Source organism: Amphiura filiformis, chromosome 9 (genome assembly GCF_039555335.1).
Source record: "Amphiura filiformis chromosome 9, Afil_fr2py, whole genome shotgun sequence".
Lineage (NCBI taxonomy): Eukaryota > Metazoa > Echinodermata > Ophiuroidea > Amphilepidida > Amphiuridae > Amphiura > Amphiura filiformis.
This window is the reverse complement of record NC_092636.1, coordinates 4,490,580-4,504,742: the sequence shown is the minus strand read 5'-3', so window position 1 is coordinate 4,504,742 and position 14,163 is coordinate 4,490,580. Positions and strand designations below refer to the sequence as shown.

Here is a 14,163-nt window from a genome sequence, read left to right as displayed (position 1 = left end):
AGAAAAAGTTTATTCCCAACATTTCAGTTGATACCAATCTTGTGTTTGCGAATTATGCATGATTATGTGTACATTGGAACAGGTAATAGGAAGAATTGCTCACCCATACTAAGTATAAATGCAGTATTTGCTTTCTTAACCCTAACGCCCAAGGTGCTTTTTGGTGTGGGATGGAAGAAGGATGGAAGAAAGAAAACTTTTTTTGCAGGTGCGCAGGGGAGTTGGCCGGCCAGGCTTTCCATGCCATGTGTGTTCGGATGATGATGCAGTCGTATCACATGGGATAATTGTGCTTGCAGTTGTTTTGTGCATTGAGGTTGTTTGATGTTTAGGGTTAATACAAGCAGTTTGTTTTATATAGGAAAAAAATGATTTAAGACATTTGAAAATGTTTGCCTCCCAAATCAAAATATTGTATCAATTTGTCGTGTTATATCAGTATCTGTGGTTATACTCCAAAGTATATCTGTAGTGCGCAGAAATTAGCAATAGTTACTCGAGCTGAAAATAATGCCCCGATAAGATGGAACGATCATCTTTTTTAACGTAACGAAGAAGAACATCCTCGTTATCATTGACGGCGTAGCTCAAGTTATTTGAGCCTAGACAGCTGCAGAGACAATCAATTATTAGCAGCAAAATTGAATTTCACACGTCTTGAATTTGTCCATTATCTTGGTTGCTTGATCGCCACTCATTCCAGTAGTTAATGCTTAATCCATATGCTTTTGGCTATGGTTAACAAAGTTTTCAAGATTAAGTTAGAAGTTGAAAAGAATGACGCTAAAATTGTGGGCATGCTTATATGCCAGGGATGCATTTCTTTAACCCCAGTATACATGTGGACTCACAGAATGACATAAATGTCATTCTGTGTTTGAAAATATAATACTGAACTATGTTGGGTCAATTTACGGAGCTCTTACTATTTCTGTATGCCACAGAAAACTCTGACATTGCATGCAGCATTGTTAGTTTAGTTAGGTCATTGGTTACACCTGATGCATATGGATCTTTTATGACAAAAGTAGTGTTGGGCTAGATTAGGCTCAGGCGATTGTTAATAATAATTTTTTTTAATCGATTATTTTCGATGTATTGAACAGCGCGTGACTGTAATAGATTGAGCATTATTTGTTGCATAGAATCCCACTATTAAACATTGCTGTGCATTTGAAATGGAGAAAGATGTGTTTAACAGTTGTTTCACTTGTTATTCTGGTTGTAGTTTCAGGTATTAATCACCTATAAAGATGCAACTACTTTAAAAACCACCTATCAGTTGAAAAAATTGCTTAAATAATCTATTTGCTTAGAAAAACAGTCGATTATTTTCGATAAAATCTAAATCTCGATATTTCTATTACAGTGTTTTTAAATAATTGAGTACACGATTAAAAAAAATAATCGATTATTTTCGATTAATCTAAATATCGCCTGAGCCTGGGCTAGATTCTTGCTGTTGCATTGGGCTAAATGAAAGCAGGCCGTTGCAACTCGTATACCAGCGCAATGCAAAAAGGTGGCGACACCGTCGGCTTCCCCCGTGTATTACCCACCAGCGCCATTGATAAGTCACGGCCGCTGCCATTAATATTGAATATTGCTACAATTCATTTGTTTATGTTTCTTATATTCTTTCTTTTATAACTGTGACCATTTATACATGTACTTAAATATTAACTGTCATTACTGTATCTGTTTGTTTGGTAAATTTTCATGAAATATTGATAAATTGAAGAATTTGTCATTAAACCCTGGGCGCCGCCATTTTAGAAAAGTGAAGAAAATGCTGCTGCCACCACGATAGTACTAAAAGCTACCTAAAAAAATATGCGTAGTGCTGTGGAGACTTACGTTAACATGACGTCACGAATATGCTAATTAAAGAAAAATGCTGCTGCCATCTACGTCCACATGTTGCAAGCGTGACGATCGCTGACCTCACATTGACGATCGGAGTTGCAATTCCATCGCACTTCGTGCTCTATTCTTTATTCCATGATGAAAGTGGCAAATTTTCTGTGTCATGGAAAAACTGACAAATCCACAGAATTTAAGAAAAAAACGGAAAACACAGAAATTCGCGGAAAACACGTTTTTCCTTGAGAAAAATAAAAATGATGAAAAAAACAATGAGAATGTGAGGTAAAAATTATGAAAATGAAGTCCGTATTCAAAGATATCAGGCTTAGACATACACTTATATTTAATTTTGATTTGTGATATGTGATTTTTAATCACGGAATGTGAACACGGAATTGAAATAATATCACAGAATTTAGTATTTAAAACCATGCACAGAAAATCGCGGAATTCTGTGTTTTAAATCACGGAAAACTTGCCACTCTAGGCTAGATCCCCCACCCTTTTTCTCTGTCTCCTTTATCTTCCTATCTCTCTGGTTTTCTCTTTCTGTCTTTCATTGTCTTGATTCTTTCTCATTGTGTCTTTCTTGCTTCTGTCTTTGAATGTCCCTAATTCAGCATGTACTTATCTGTCTCTCATTCTCTCTCTCTCCTTACTATTCTCCCTCCCCGCTCATTCTTGTTTTTGCTTTCTCCCTCCCTCGCACTCTTATTGCTTGGCACACTGCCAAGTTTTACACAAATATCAGTTCAGTTTTATTTGGTCAGGTCTGAAAAATATCTCATATCAAGTATATTTGCGTCAATCATAATACCATAAAAAATCATAATACATTGAAATAAAAGTTCCACAGTTTATGTAACATTATACTGCATTTCAAACCATAGCTTGTACATGCTGTATATGCTTGTTTGTCAATCACTGTGATATATATAGAGGGTGTACTTTCACTTGCAAACACAGCATAATTGATTCGTTTTAAATGCAGTGAATATTTTCGCTTTGATTCCTGGACATTTTCCTCTGATGGTGCCACCATTGCCTATTTCAATTACATATATGGTGCTTCATTTTTATATTTAAATCAAATATTTGTGGACAGGAACACGAGCTAAGACTCTGCTTATAATTCATTTCATTTTTCCCACAGGAAAATCAGTGGAGGGTAGCAAGAATTTATTCTAAAGACAGTGAATGCGTGCTTGGCAAGTTTTTAGTCCTAAGATTTCTTCAGTTCATTTTAGCATGACAAATGCATATCATGATCCGCGACAACAGATGCTACCCGATACAATTAAAAGTGAACTTGATATAGCTAATCTTGAGGGTTTTTTCCCATTCCATCTTACTATGAGACTGTGATGATTGTTTTTAGTGTGTTGCTCCATGATGAATCTGTGCATAGATTCAACGGTTCAATGATAAAGATGAGTTAAATGGGTTTAATCAAAGATCCTAGAAGAAAGGGATAACCATCTTTGCCCTAAGTCTGTAGAAATATCAAATGGAGTTGTTGCTATGGTAGTTTCACTCGCACTTGTAGGTCAGCCATATTTTAAAAGTGCAGCATTGCATCCAGACATTCATTAGACTATTACGTAGAATGCCGGTGTAAAAACTCAATCAACAAAACAAGCATAAAATGAAATGGACCAGTAAAAATGTAACATATTTGTACTCTTTGAAGGCCTATCATAAGACCTACTTCAGATCGCCCCGACTGCGCGGTGTTTTAGGCATGTGCCTACTATCATGACTATGTATACGCGCAATTTAACTTTTTTCTCTCCTCCTTTTCTCCCTTTGCTCTTCTCTTTTTCTCCTTTTTTTTCCCTTTCTTTTTCTCTTCTCTTCTTTTCTTTGCAAAAAAGTGGGGCGCCCATGGGCGCCCAACGCGCCCCAGGTGCCCGTTTGTGACACGCTGAGCCACTGAGCCAAACTTTTTGCATAGATCCGTATAACATACAAAAATTACAATCAATACATTAAACCCAGCGTGATTTTACTCCTAGTCTCAACATTATACTTGCATGGAGGAGCAAGTACATCTGCATACAGGTGAACAATCCCTCGTTTTTGAGAACGAGATTGGAGTTCTATATCTGCGGCTTTGCTTACCAATTTCATGGCATCACTCAAGACTTTCATCCTTTGTATAGAGGCAGGATAGTAACTATACTAGTTACTACTGTTGGTTATCCCTTTCTTCTAGGATCTATGATTTAACGGTTCATTGACAAGATGAGTTAAATAGGTCTAACAGAAGTTTTCTGCATGATGGGTGTATGTTTATGTAAACAGACAATTAGGCATCTTGAAGCAAATCATGTCATATGGAACCAATAAGTGTGGGAGAAAAAGTAGGTTGTAAAGTGCCTGCTAAAGCCGCTATGCTGATGGTAGGATTAGACCAGTCTTAATCCATATCTTTCTTTTGTTCTTTCGGTTATTTGTTCCCTCGTTTATTCTTTTCTGTTATTGGTTCATTCCTTTTTCTTTCTTTTGTGTTTTATTTTTGTTCGGTCATTGTATGCCTTCTTCCTTTCAGTGGCGGCGCCATTGGGGGGCATGGGGGGGGCAAATTCCCCAGTCAGAACTCTTGCCCCCTGTTGCCCCCCCCTCAGTAAAACCCAAAATTATGAAAATTTTTACTTTTTGCAGTAATTTTGCATAAAATTTGTTGATTTTGCCCCCCATAAATTCACTTTGCCCCCCTCAATGCCCCCCGAAAAAAAAAAATTCCTGGCGCCGCCACTGCTTCCTTTGTTCAATCTATGATAATTAATTTTAATTCTAGCTGATACAGTATTTGATGACTAGTGGTGAAATGGTATCAGAAGAGATTTTGATTTTGACAAATTAGAATTATTAGGCAACGGTAGACACAATTTGTGATAAGGTGACAAAAACAGCTCTGTTCTACAGGCTCGACTGACCCAGAATTTGCGTTTTGGAGATTTTTTAAAATTTGTGCTAAAATTGTGTATAATCAGCCATTTTGGGGCCAAAATCTATTAATTTTGGCTGAACATTTTTAGATTTTTTTTTTCAGATATTACAAATTTTGGTGGAATTTTAGGGTAATTTTAGCCTCCAGAAAAAAAAGCCTGACCGACTGACCCTACTAGTCTGAACAGGTTTTTTTTTGGTCTCCTTACCACAATTTTTGTTGATTTTGTATGTGAACAGAATATATTTCTAGTGAGAGAGAGAGAGAGAGAGGGAGGGGGGGAGTGGGGAAGGGAGAGACAGAGGACAGCGAGAGGGGAGAGATGAAAATGAGAGGAGTGAGAAGGAAAGTGTATGTGTAGAGACAACAGCACTGTAGGAAAAATGGAAGGGAGGGAGAGGAGAGAGAAATAACAAAGAAAACAGAATGATTTCCATGTATAGAGAGCAGATTACAAAATATTCAAAAAAATACCAAACTATTAAAAATAGAGGGATTAAAAACTTGTGAAGTGCATGCGTCTGATTGAAGTGATCCAGTAGTGCACAGCTAATGATGCATTACACAGTATGACACAGCATAACAGATGCAGCCTCAACACCATCTTGCTTGGAAAGAAAACTTGGGAAACAAAAAATAGGTTGCTCATCGTCTAGGTACGGCAATGGTCAAACAAATCACGAGAGATTAATGCAAAGACTCCAGTGTTGATATTCAATCGCATGTGAAATATTAGCGGGCAATTATAAAGGGACATTCGATAGCATTTGCCGACTGCTCTAGTTGAACCGCTACTGTAACATTTCCCATATTGTGTGTTAAACAGTCGTATGATGATTTCTGGGGAATAGATTTATTTTAAAGTCAAATCAGGAGCTTATTATTGGATCATCAATGCTGTCTGCGGTGAGTGAGATGAGTTGAGGTACAGCTTTGGATTGGGAACAGTGTTGCCAGAATCTGTCAGCCCAAAAGCAGCAGGTTGTGCTCAAGCAATCAAGTAGTCAGTGCAAAAGGCACCCAAATCATATTATTTGGGGCGATTTTACTATCCACCCAGTGTAAAATCACCCAATGGGGTGTTACATTTGAAAGCCACACAACCCCTATGACACAACCTTTTAAAATTTTCCACACAGGGGGTGTAAACTTCAAATGGAGTCACCCATGTAACCCCATTTGAAATTCACACCCCCTGCGGGAGATTAAGGTAATGTCTTCCACGGGGTATATGGATTTCAATTGGAATAGCCCAATTAAGCAGTGTACAGAGAGCCATACCTGTACATGTATCTCCCAGCCAGTTTTGAAAAGAGTAGGGTGTTAACCCCTAACTGTTACCAACCACCCCTCCCAGTATTCAAATGGACCCCAATAGAGATAGGGTTTAATATCAATGGTTGTCAAACCCGAACAATTCAAATAGAATAAAAAAAGTACATTTTCTATTTAGTGATCAATTGGTTTGGTCCCGTGCTCATTACAGTGGTGGTAAAAGTGACCTGTCAAATATGTCAAATGCTTTTAAGTAAAAGTGCTTAATTATTAACACACAGCACAAAATGTTTACATTTGTCGAAAGGAAAAGAGCCTAGGAATCTAAATAGGCCTATATAAACTCAGATTGGTGTAAAAATCTCCCAAAGTCTCAGGGCATAACAAAAGCCTTGGGGCCCTTTGACAAGGAGCAGTACAGGCCTTTTCAACATATCCTTTATCAGCCCTATCCTTAACCCAATTAGTCCTTTCGCTTGGGGCCCTGTGTACACTCTTGATATGCCCTTGCAAAGTCTCCCATTTGAGTGGGTAAAATGCCTTATGGCAACTTTGATTGGGAGCCTCTGTTAAGATGATGACACTTGATGTGGTATAGTAGCCCAATGGGTGGGTAAGATACCTAATATTTATGGCAACTCTGATTTGGGAGCTTCTGGTAAGATGATGATACGCTTGATTTGGTGTTAATTGGACAGCACTGAAATCACTGCATGCGCTAAATGTGTGAATGGACTTTAAAAACAATCGTGATGTTATCATAGTTAAGTTTCAAAGGGTCATCTCATTGATATCCAAATCCCATGTAACCAACCATGGGAGTGGAAGTGGAGTTGGTTTTAAACTTGAGCTCTGGTTTTGTAATTATTGGTAATAACCATCTTGTGGATTTTCCCACCAATTGATGGGTTGACTGACCACTTTGATGATGATAGAACTTGGGTTTGGTAGTCTTATCTAGGGTAAAGGGATGGTATTTGGAGTGGGATCATAGGGTGTGATGTGGGATTGCCTAGGGTGGTTGAATGGGTGTAATCACTGACCCCTAGTTATGACGAAGCATACCCTTTATGACCCTTTTTGAAGCGATGGTATTTGGGGTGGGATCCCAGGGTGGGATGTGGGATTGCCTAGGGTGGTTGAATGGGTGTAATCACTGACCCCAAATTATGACGAGGTGTAACCTTTATGAACCTTTTTGAAGGGATGGTATTTGGGGTGGGATCCCAGGGTGTGATGTGGGATTGCCTAGGGTGGTTGAATGGGTGTAATCACTGACCCCAAATTATGACGAGGTTTAACCTTTATGAACCTTTTTGAAGCGATGGTATTTGGGGTGGGATCCCAGGGTGGGATGTGGGATTGCCTAGGGTAGTTCAATGGGTGTAATTACTGACCCCTAGCCCTAGTTATGACAAAGCGTAACCTTTATGACCGTTTTTGAAGCGATGATATTTGGGGTTGGATTGCCTAGTCACTAACCCCTAGTTATGACAAAGCGTAACCTTTATGACCCTATTTGCCTGTTTCAGAATTTTGATAGGAAACTATTATGATATTATAGTATTACACTACTCAAAACAATTAAATGATTCAGACTTATCACAGTTTAATAACACTTGTACTACAGAGTACTGAAGTTTCTTGACACTGAAAATCACTTTGTGGTCAGCAAAAATAACTGCAAATCAAGATCAATTCATTTTTTGATCCCTTAAATATTTTGAATTTTGAATAGTGTATTTCTAATAAATATATGCCAGACTTCCAGTTAATGGGTAGATATTTAAAGTAATATTGATGATGATAATAAGGAGAATAAAATTTTTATATAACATCAAACAAGCAAATATTTTGTATGTTTGATGAAAAATATCTTCCTCATGGTACTTACAATTTAATGATTTTTGTATTGTTCAACCTTTTTTTAGTTTCTACCACTAGAAGCACAGGGACATTTAAACTGCAATTAAGGGGCTAGCTGCGGGGCTCGCTGTAATGGATTTAGAGCATGTGTATGATGGGTCCTGTGTACTGTGTGGTCATGCATGAGAGGTGTCAAACAGGCTGACAATCGGGGAGCAATGGTCCATGTCGGACACTGCATACATGCATGTGTGCGTGCATTCAATGGCTGGCGCACTGCTGCTGCGGCGTTGCTTCATAAACCTAGTAAGCACGATTAAGGCAGCAAGTCTTCTCTTGTCTTATCAAAATATCATCAATTCCCAGACAAAAGTTGGGATTAGATATGGACTAAAAGTGCTGAGAAATTTGACATATCAGGAATGTCCTGAAAACTAAAAATAAGTGTGTCGTCAAATTAAATCTACAGTTTGTATTTTTCACCATGAAATAAAGACCACCCATTGTAAATTAATGAGAATTTGCTTTTATTTTATATTCAAAAGATACATATTTATAAATTCTTGGAATAAGAGATTGTTGAGTTTAAATGAAATAACACCACCTTTACTCTCCTAAAACGTCTCTTTTGTTTCCACATAATGGATGTGTTTTATTTTCAGTGATCTGTGACTTGGACTAAGATGCAACTTTAATTAATTTATGCCTATTTATTAAAATATTCTATTCTTATCATGTTTAAAATATTTTTGTGTCTTTTCAGGCAGCTGCAATTTTCAATTCAGCATTTGGCAGTTTTCTAGTAAGTTACACAATTGAAGTAACAAGTATTATTTCCTTACTTTCTATTGACAATAAAGAAGTAAATAAGGCTAAAAAATATGTTTGGTTGCCCTCAACTGACCGACCCAAAAAATTGGAAATCTTGGGTTAGGCTTTTTTTTTCAATCACTTTTTAGAAGAAACCTTAAATTTGGACAGAATCAAGGAGTTTTATATTTGTTATTCACTCATTTTATTTATTATATGCATATTTGATTGAAAACAAGAAGTATTTCCATTTAAATCCAGTCCAAAAGCACAAAATTTTTTACCATAAAAGGATCAAGCCTTTGTCAATACTAGCCTTTTCAAAATGGAGGAAAAATCAAGGAAGAATCCATGAAAAAAAAAAAAGGATCGACCTACCGACCCTCCAAATTTTTGTCTCGGAAGGGCAACCAAACAATTAATTTTTTTGGGCCTAAATTTGCATCCTCATTCCCCCACTCCCATCTCTGTGTGTCTCTTTTAAGTGCTCTCCTTCTTAGCCTCTCTTTCCTTAAAATAAGCTGAATAAACCTTTATTTCCATAAATAAATGGGCTATTCCACTTAAAATCCACATTCCCCCTGTGGAAGATCTTGGAAATATCTTCCTCAGGGGAGTAGTAATTAGCACATTAATCAAAACTCACCCTCCCTCTGTGGAAAATTTAAAATGAATTTTTCTCAGAGAGTGTATGTAATTCAAATGGAGCTGCCTAGTATGTTCATTCCATTTGAAATTCATACTCCCCCTGTGGAAGATATTTCCAACATTTTCCACAGAGGGAGTGTGGATTTTAAGTGGAATAGCCCTATTGTGTGAAACACTGATCTGCATAAAAGTAACGTTTTGATCTGTTTGCTTCATTTGTGTATTTTCTTTTTGCCTTCTCAAAGCACTTTAAAAAAAAATTCTTGTGATGTAATACATTTCAGCATGTTCACTTTGAAAACCAAAGAAAATGCCACCAAATTATACATTGCTTAATAATACTCATTATAAATGTCTTTTTTTTTTTTCAGGGATTATTGTTACACCACTTTTACTACTCATGTTTGTAAGTATTGTTTTGAAATGTCATGAACAGATATGAGGGGGTCTACTTTCTTAATCGGGTTCAGCATCCCCTCCTGGATACCTAGACTATATTCTGCACTCTGTGCTAGAAAGGAGGACCTGGGCCACTTTCTTCATCTAGACACATTAATTTTTTTCAATTGTAAACATTTAAAAGATGTACATTTATTTTGATCAAAACTGAACTGCAACCGTAACAGCTCCTAACTGTCATTTTTAATATCAGACCAAAAGTATTGTTTTGCTGTCTTCATGAAAAATTCCCCAACTTGCAATGGATGTTGTGCAAGGTATTTTGTTTGTTTGTTTTATTTTGCACTGTTAACCTTATAAACCACTCATGATAAATGTGGGTCTGTTTTAAGCTTTTATTTTTCAAAAACCAACCAATTAGGAAAATGACATTTCTTGTTGGAAAAAAGGTAGGTTTCAGAGGACAGTAAATTGATAGGCCTAAGTATTTGATATTTCAATATAAAGGATATATACTTCAAAGGAGGTTGTTCCAAGCAGTGGTGGTGCCAGCAACTTAAGCTTTGCCCCCTTGTTTACCCCAGTCAGAAAAAAATCACAGAACATCTCACTATTTGTGGTAAAAAATGCAAAATTGTAGGCAAATTTCCAAATTTCCAGACTTCCCCTTTCACCCACCCCCCTGGAAAAATTGTTGGTACTGCCACTGGTTGAGAGACTGTTTTTTTTTATATATCATTTTTCCTTCATGTATAGAGCCTTTTATCTGTAGAAAGTATACTCAAAACAAATCTTGTAAAAAAAGATATGAAAAAAGTAATTCAAAATTATTAGTACATGTACTTACTATTAACAATAACATAACAGGAAAATAATTTGCTACCGAAGTCTCACTTTTAATTTAAAGCTTCTAAAGATGCTTTAAATATCATAGTGAAGTTAACTGCCCATGCCTGAGTGGACAGAAATAGCATCATTAAAGTGTTATATATTTATTATTCATTTGATGTGAGCAATCAAAGATGGGCAAGGCTCGGAGAGCAACTGCTTTGATAATTAAATTTCTTAATTATGATAAATTATGCAGAAGAGGTTACCTTTTGTTTGGCCTAATGAAAACCATTAGGTTCTAGCAGGTTGGGAAGCTTAAAACAATCAATAATAGAATGGGAAAATTAATTTATAAATAAATTTAGGAAGGCAGGATAAAGGGGGAAAAGAAAGAAGGGAATGAACAACTGGAGATGCCCAAAATAAGCTGATATGCAGATAAAACAAATTTGACCCATCACACAATTTTCAAGACAATAAAGAGCAATAATTTGTTTCAACAAATGAAGAGCTTTGTTTCAAAACCCCTTACATCCACTTGCCAAATTTTGAGAACACATCAAAAAATCATCAAAATAATCGCTGATATAAGGTGTTTTTCAACAAAAGCAGTTTTTGGCAGGATGCTCATCTTACCCAAGCATCCCACCAAAAACTGCTTTTGTTGCAAAGCCCCATATATCAGTGATTTTTTTGATGATTTTTTGATGTTTTCTCAAAAATGGGCAAGTGGATGTAAGGGGTTTTGAAACAAAGCTTTTCAAATAATGAAAATAATATGGGATTTGAATGTTATTTTGTCACATAAAATCAATTATTCTACATCTATCGTAAATGTGTTAGAAAAAAAGCTGTTCTTTAACTTTGTTAAAATCTTAATTTGAATTTTTTGAAGAGAACTGCTGTGTTTTGATGTCACAAATGTTAAAAAATAATACATTTGCTCATATGTGATCAAATATGAGTAAATGAAGCGCTTTGCAGTAAACACCATTTTGATATATAAGCACAAAATGTGAAACAAGTTTTAGAAAAATTTATTTAACATTGGCAGCAAAATAATTTTTAATCATTCATTACTTTTGATAGGAATACTGTAGTATGTTGATTTTGGTACCAAAATGTTCATTATTTAATACAGGTTACAAAAATAAGAAAGAAAAAAATACGAATATCTCAAATTTAATATATGCTATATATGCTATATCACTGTCTTTGCCTTTGTGTCCTTTGGGTCCTCATTGAGTTGGGCAATTAAGCTTGTCCATCAATTTTGACACCCTCTCCATAGAACTGTAAAAAAAACCCACTAAAACTATTTAAAAAATTAACTATTGTCATCTGCACTCTCCAAATTTCATTTTTGAAAGTTCAAGGTGAAAGCCACACAGGGCACTGATTGAATAATTAATTAACATGCACTTGTGTATCATTTTTGAAGCAAATACAGGCTTCATCCAATGCATTAGTAGATAATTCCATGCAGCTCTATTAACCAACCATGATACATGTCCCCCCTTCACAAGTTGCAACAAGTATTGGCAGGTGTGAAACCAGGATGATTCCACCTGTCTCTCTAAAACAAATATATTGAATTGTTGAACTAATGTAGGACTAATGATTCATATCTCTAGCAACATGTTCTTATCAATTGATTTCATCAATTAGGCCTATTGCCATGATTACTAGCTTTGTCTGTCATTAGTGTCCCAAGTCACATATAAAAAAAACATGTTGTAGCAGGTAGTTGAACTCCAGAGACCTATCCGTCAAAGGTACCAGGCCTATAAAAGGGCGCTTCTTTTCAAGGATGGCCATTGACTTAGCTAGACTTTTTCGGGGTAAAAACTTCTAGGGGTAAAAAACTTTCTAGGGGTAAAAATTTGATGAGAATGGACTGAAAAGTACAAAAAAAGGCTTAAACATCTACCAGGGTACAAGACTTCTCACAGCCCCCCTGGCTACACCACTGATGAGGAAGGCCAATGAGCAAATGGCACAAAATGCACTGAAGAATGCTTAAGGTTACCAACTATTTCAAACTGTTGCGATTCGATTGTTCACAGCATCTTGTGAATGGTAATGAGCTGTGGCAAAAATTGCATTGATTATTTCATAGTGAGCATGTAGAAGAATCCAAATATCACAGATATATTTATAGGTACTGTGGTTCTTGAGATATGTTGCAAAGAGGGCTGAAACAACAACACTTCTGTAAAACGTACATAACTCATTAACAACAATAAATCAAATAAGTTTTCAAAGTATATATCGATATTTGGCTGCTTTGACCAACAATACCTCGTCTACCCTAAGGGGTGTCAAGGCCAAGTTCAAGGTGGCCGAAAATGAATTTTAAGGTCTGATAGTTACAACCTTAGGCCTAATTTGTCTGATATGATGTAAACATGCAAATGTGTCACATGTCAAGCAAAGTCATATCTCACTTTACCACATCACCCACATATATATTTTAAGGGCTAATTTTTACTGAAAGTTGGTTACAATTGGGCTTCAGGTTCTGGAGATATGACAGTTTGTTTGCTGTTACAAACAAATTAAAACATAACAAATTTTGCACTCTTTTCAGCCATATCTCACAATTTTATTTTCCCAGTTATTACTCATTTGGCTAGAGTGCATCAGTACCTCATCATGTAGACATGTTCATCCCCCACGCATCTCATCATTACCATGATTAGTCTGTAGAGAGTGCTTTTTATTGATTTTTCTATGACATGCTTAAATGAAGCAACAAGTTCAAACAAGCTAACATGGTTGTTAGATGCCGATACAAGATAAGGGAAAGGAATAAAAGGAACAATGCCTAATTAATTTGTTAATGACTGACATGATCATCTAAGTGTGAATATCAGTGTTGTTAGATTTACAATAATTAATAGTTTGTCATGTACTTAGAGTGTGAATAATTGATTTAAATTGGCCTAAAAAGCAGCATGTTGAAACAGGAAAAATAGCATTGAGGCATTTGTTATACAGATGGTCGACGAGGCAGGTTGCTTCATATGTTTTTTATTCATTTATTTTACAATGCACTAGAAGTACTATTATTTATTATTTATAGTATTTATTTTACAATGTTTGAAGTACCAGAAGTATTAATTATTTTATTGTTTTATTGATATAAATATCATCATTAAGAGATTATTCCTTTGTGCACTTGTACTGTAGGGGTCTCCCTGTCAGTCTGAAACACCGTCAATCACAACCCCGTCAGTCCGAAAATCTAATTGAAGTTAGGGCTAGGGTTAGGGCTAGGTCTGGTGTTAGGGTTAGGGCTAGGGTTAGAGCTAGTGTTAGGGCTAGTGTTAGGGTTGACATCTTTTTCAATTAGATTTTCGGACTGATGGGGGTTCGGATTGATGGTGTTTCGGACTGACGGTTGTCCCCTTACTGTAACTCTAGCCTTGACCTTCTTCTTGTCGTAACCCTAACCCTATGCCAATCCATACCATAACCTAGGCACCGGAGTTTCGCGCGGTTCGCGCAAAAGC

General features: G+C 36.3%; 1 protein-coding gene across 4 annotated transcripts in view; it reads left to right on the top strand.

Annotated features, from left to right (window-relative positions):
• Positions 1-14,163, top strand: part of LOC140160533 (sodium/bile acid cotransporter 7-like) — a 43,454-nt gene that overhangs the window by 9,811 nt on the left and 19,480 nt on the right. For all 4 annotated transcript variants that reach the window (XR_011859990.1, XM_072183770.1, XM_072183771.1 and 1 more), the window contains exons 5-6: positions 8,724-8,763; positions 9,790-9,824. Coding sequence is in view for 3 of the 4 variants with exons in the window: in XM_072183770.1 (XP_072039871.1) it covers positions 8,724-8,763; positions 9,790-9,824 (75 nt within the window). In the remaining variant the exon portion in view is untranslated. The remainder of the gene's footprint in view (positions 1-8,723; positions 8,764-9,789; positions 9,825-14,163) is intronic.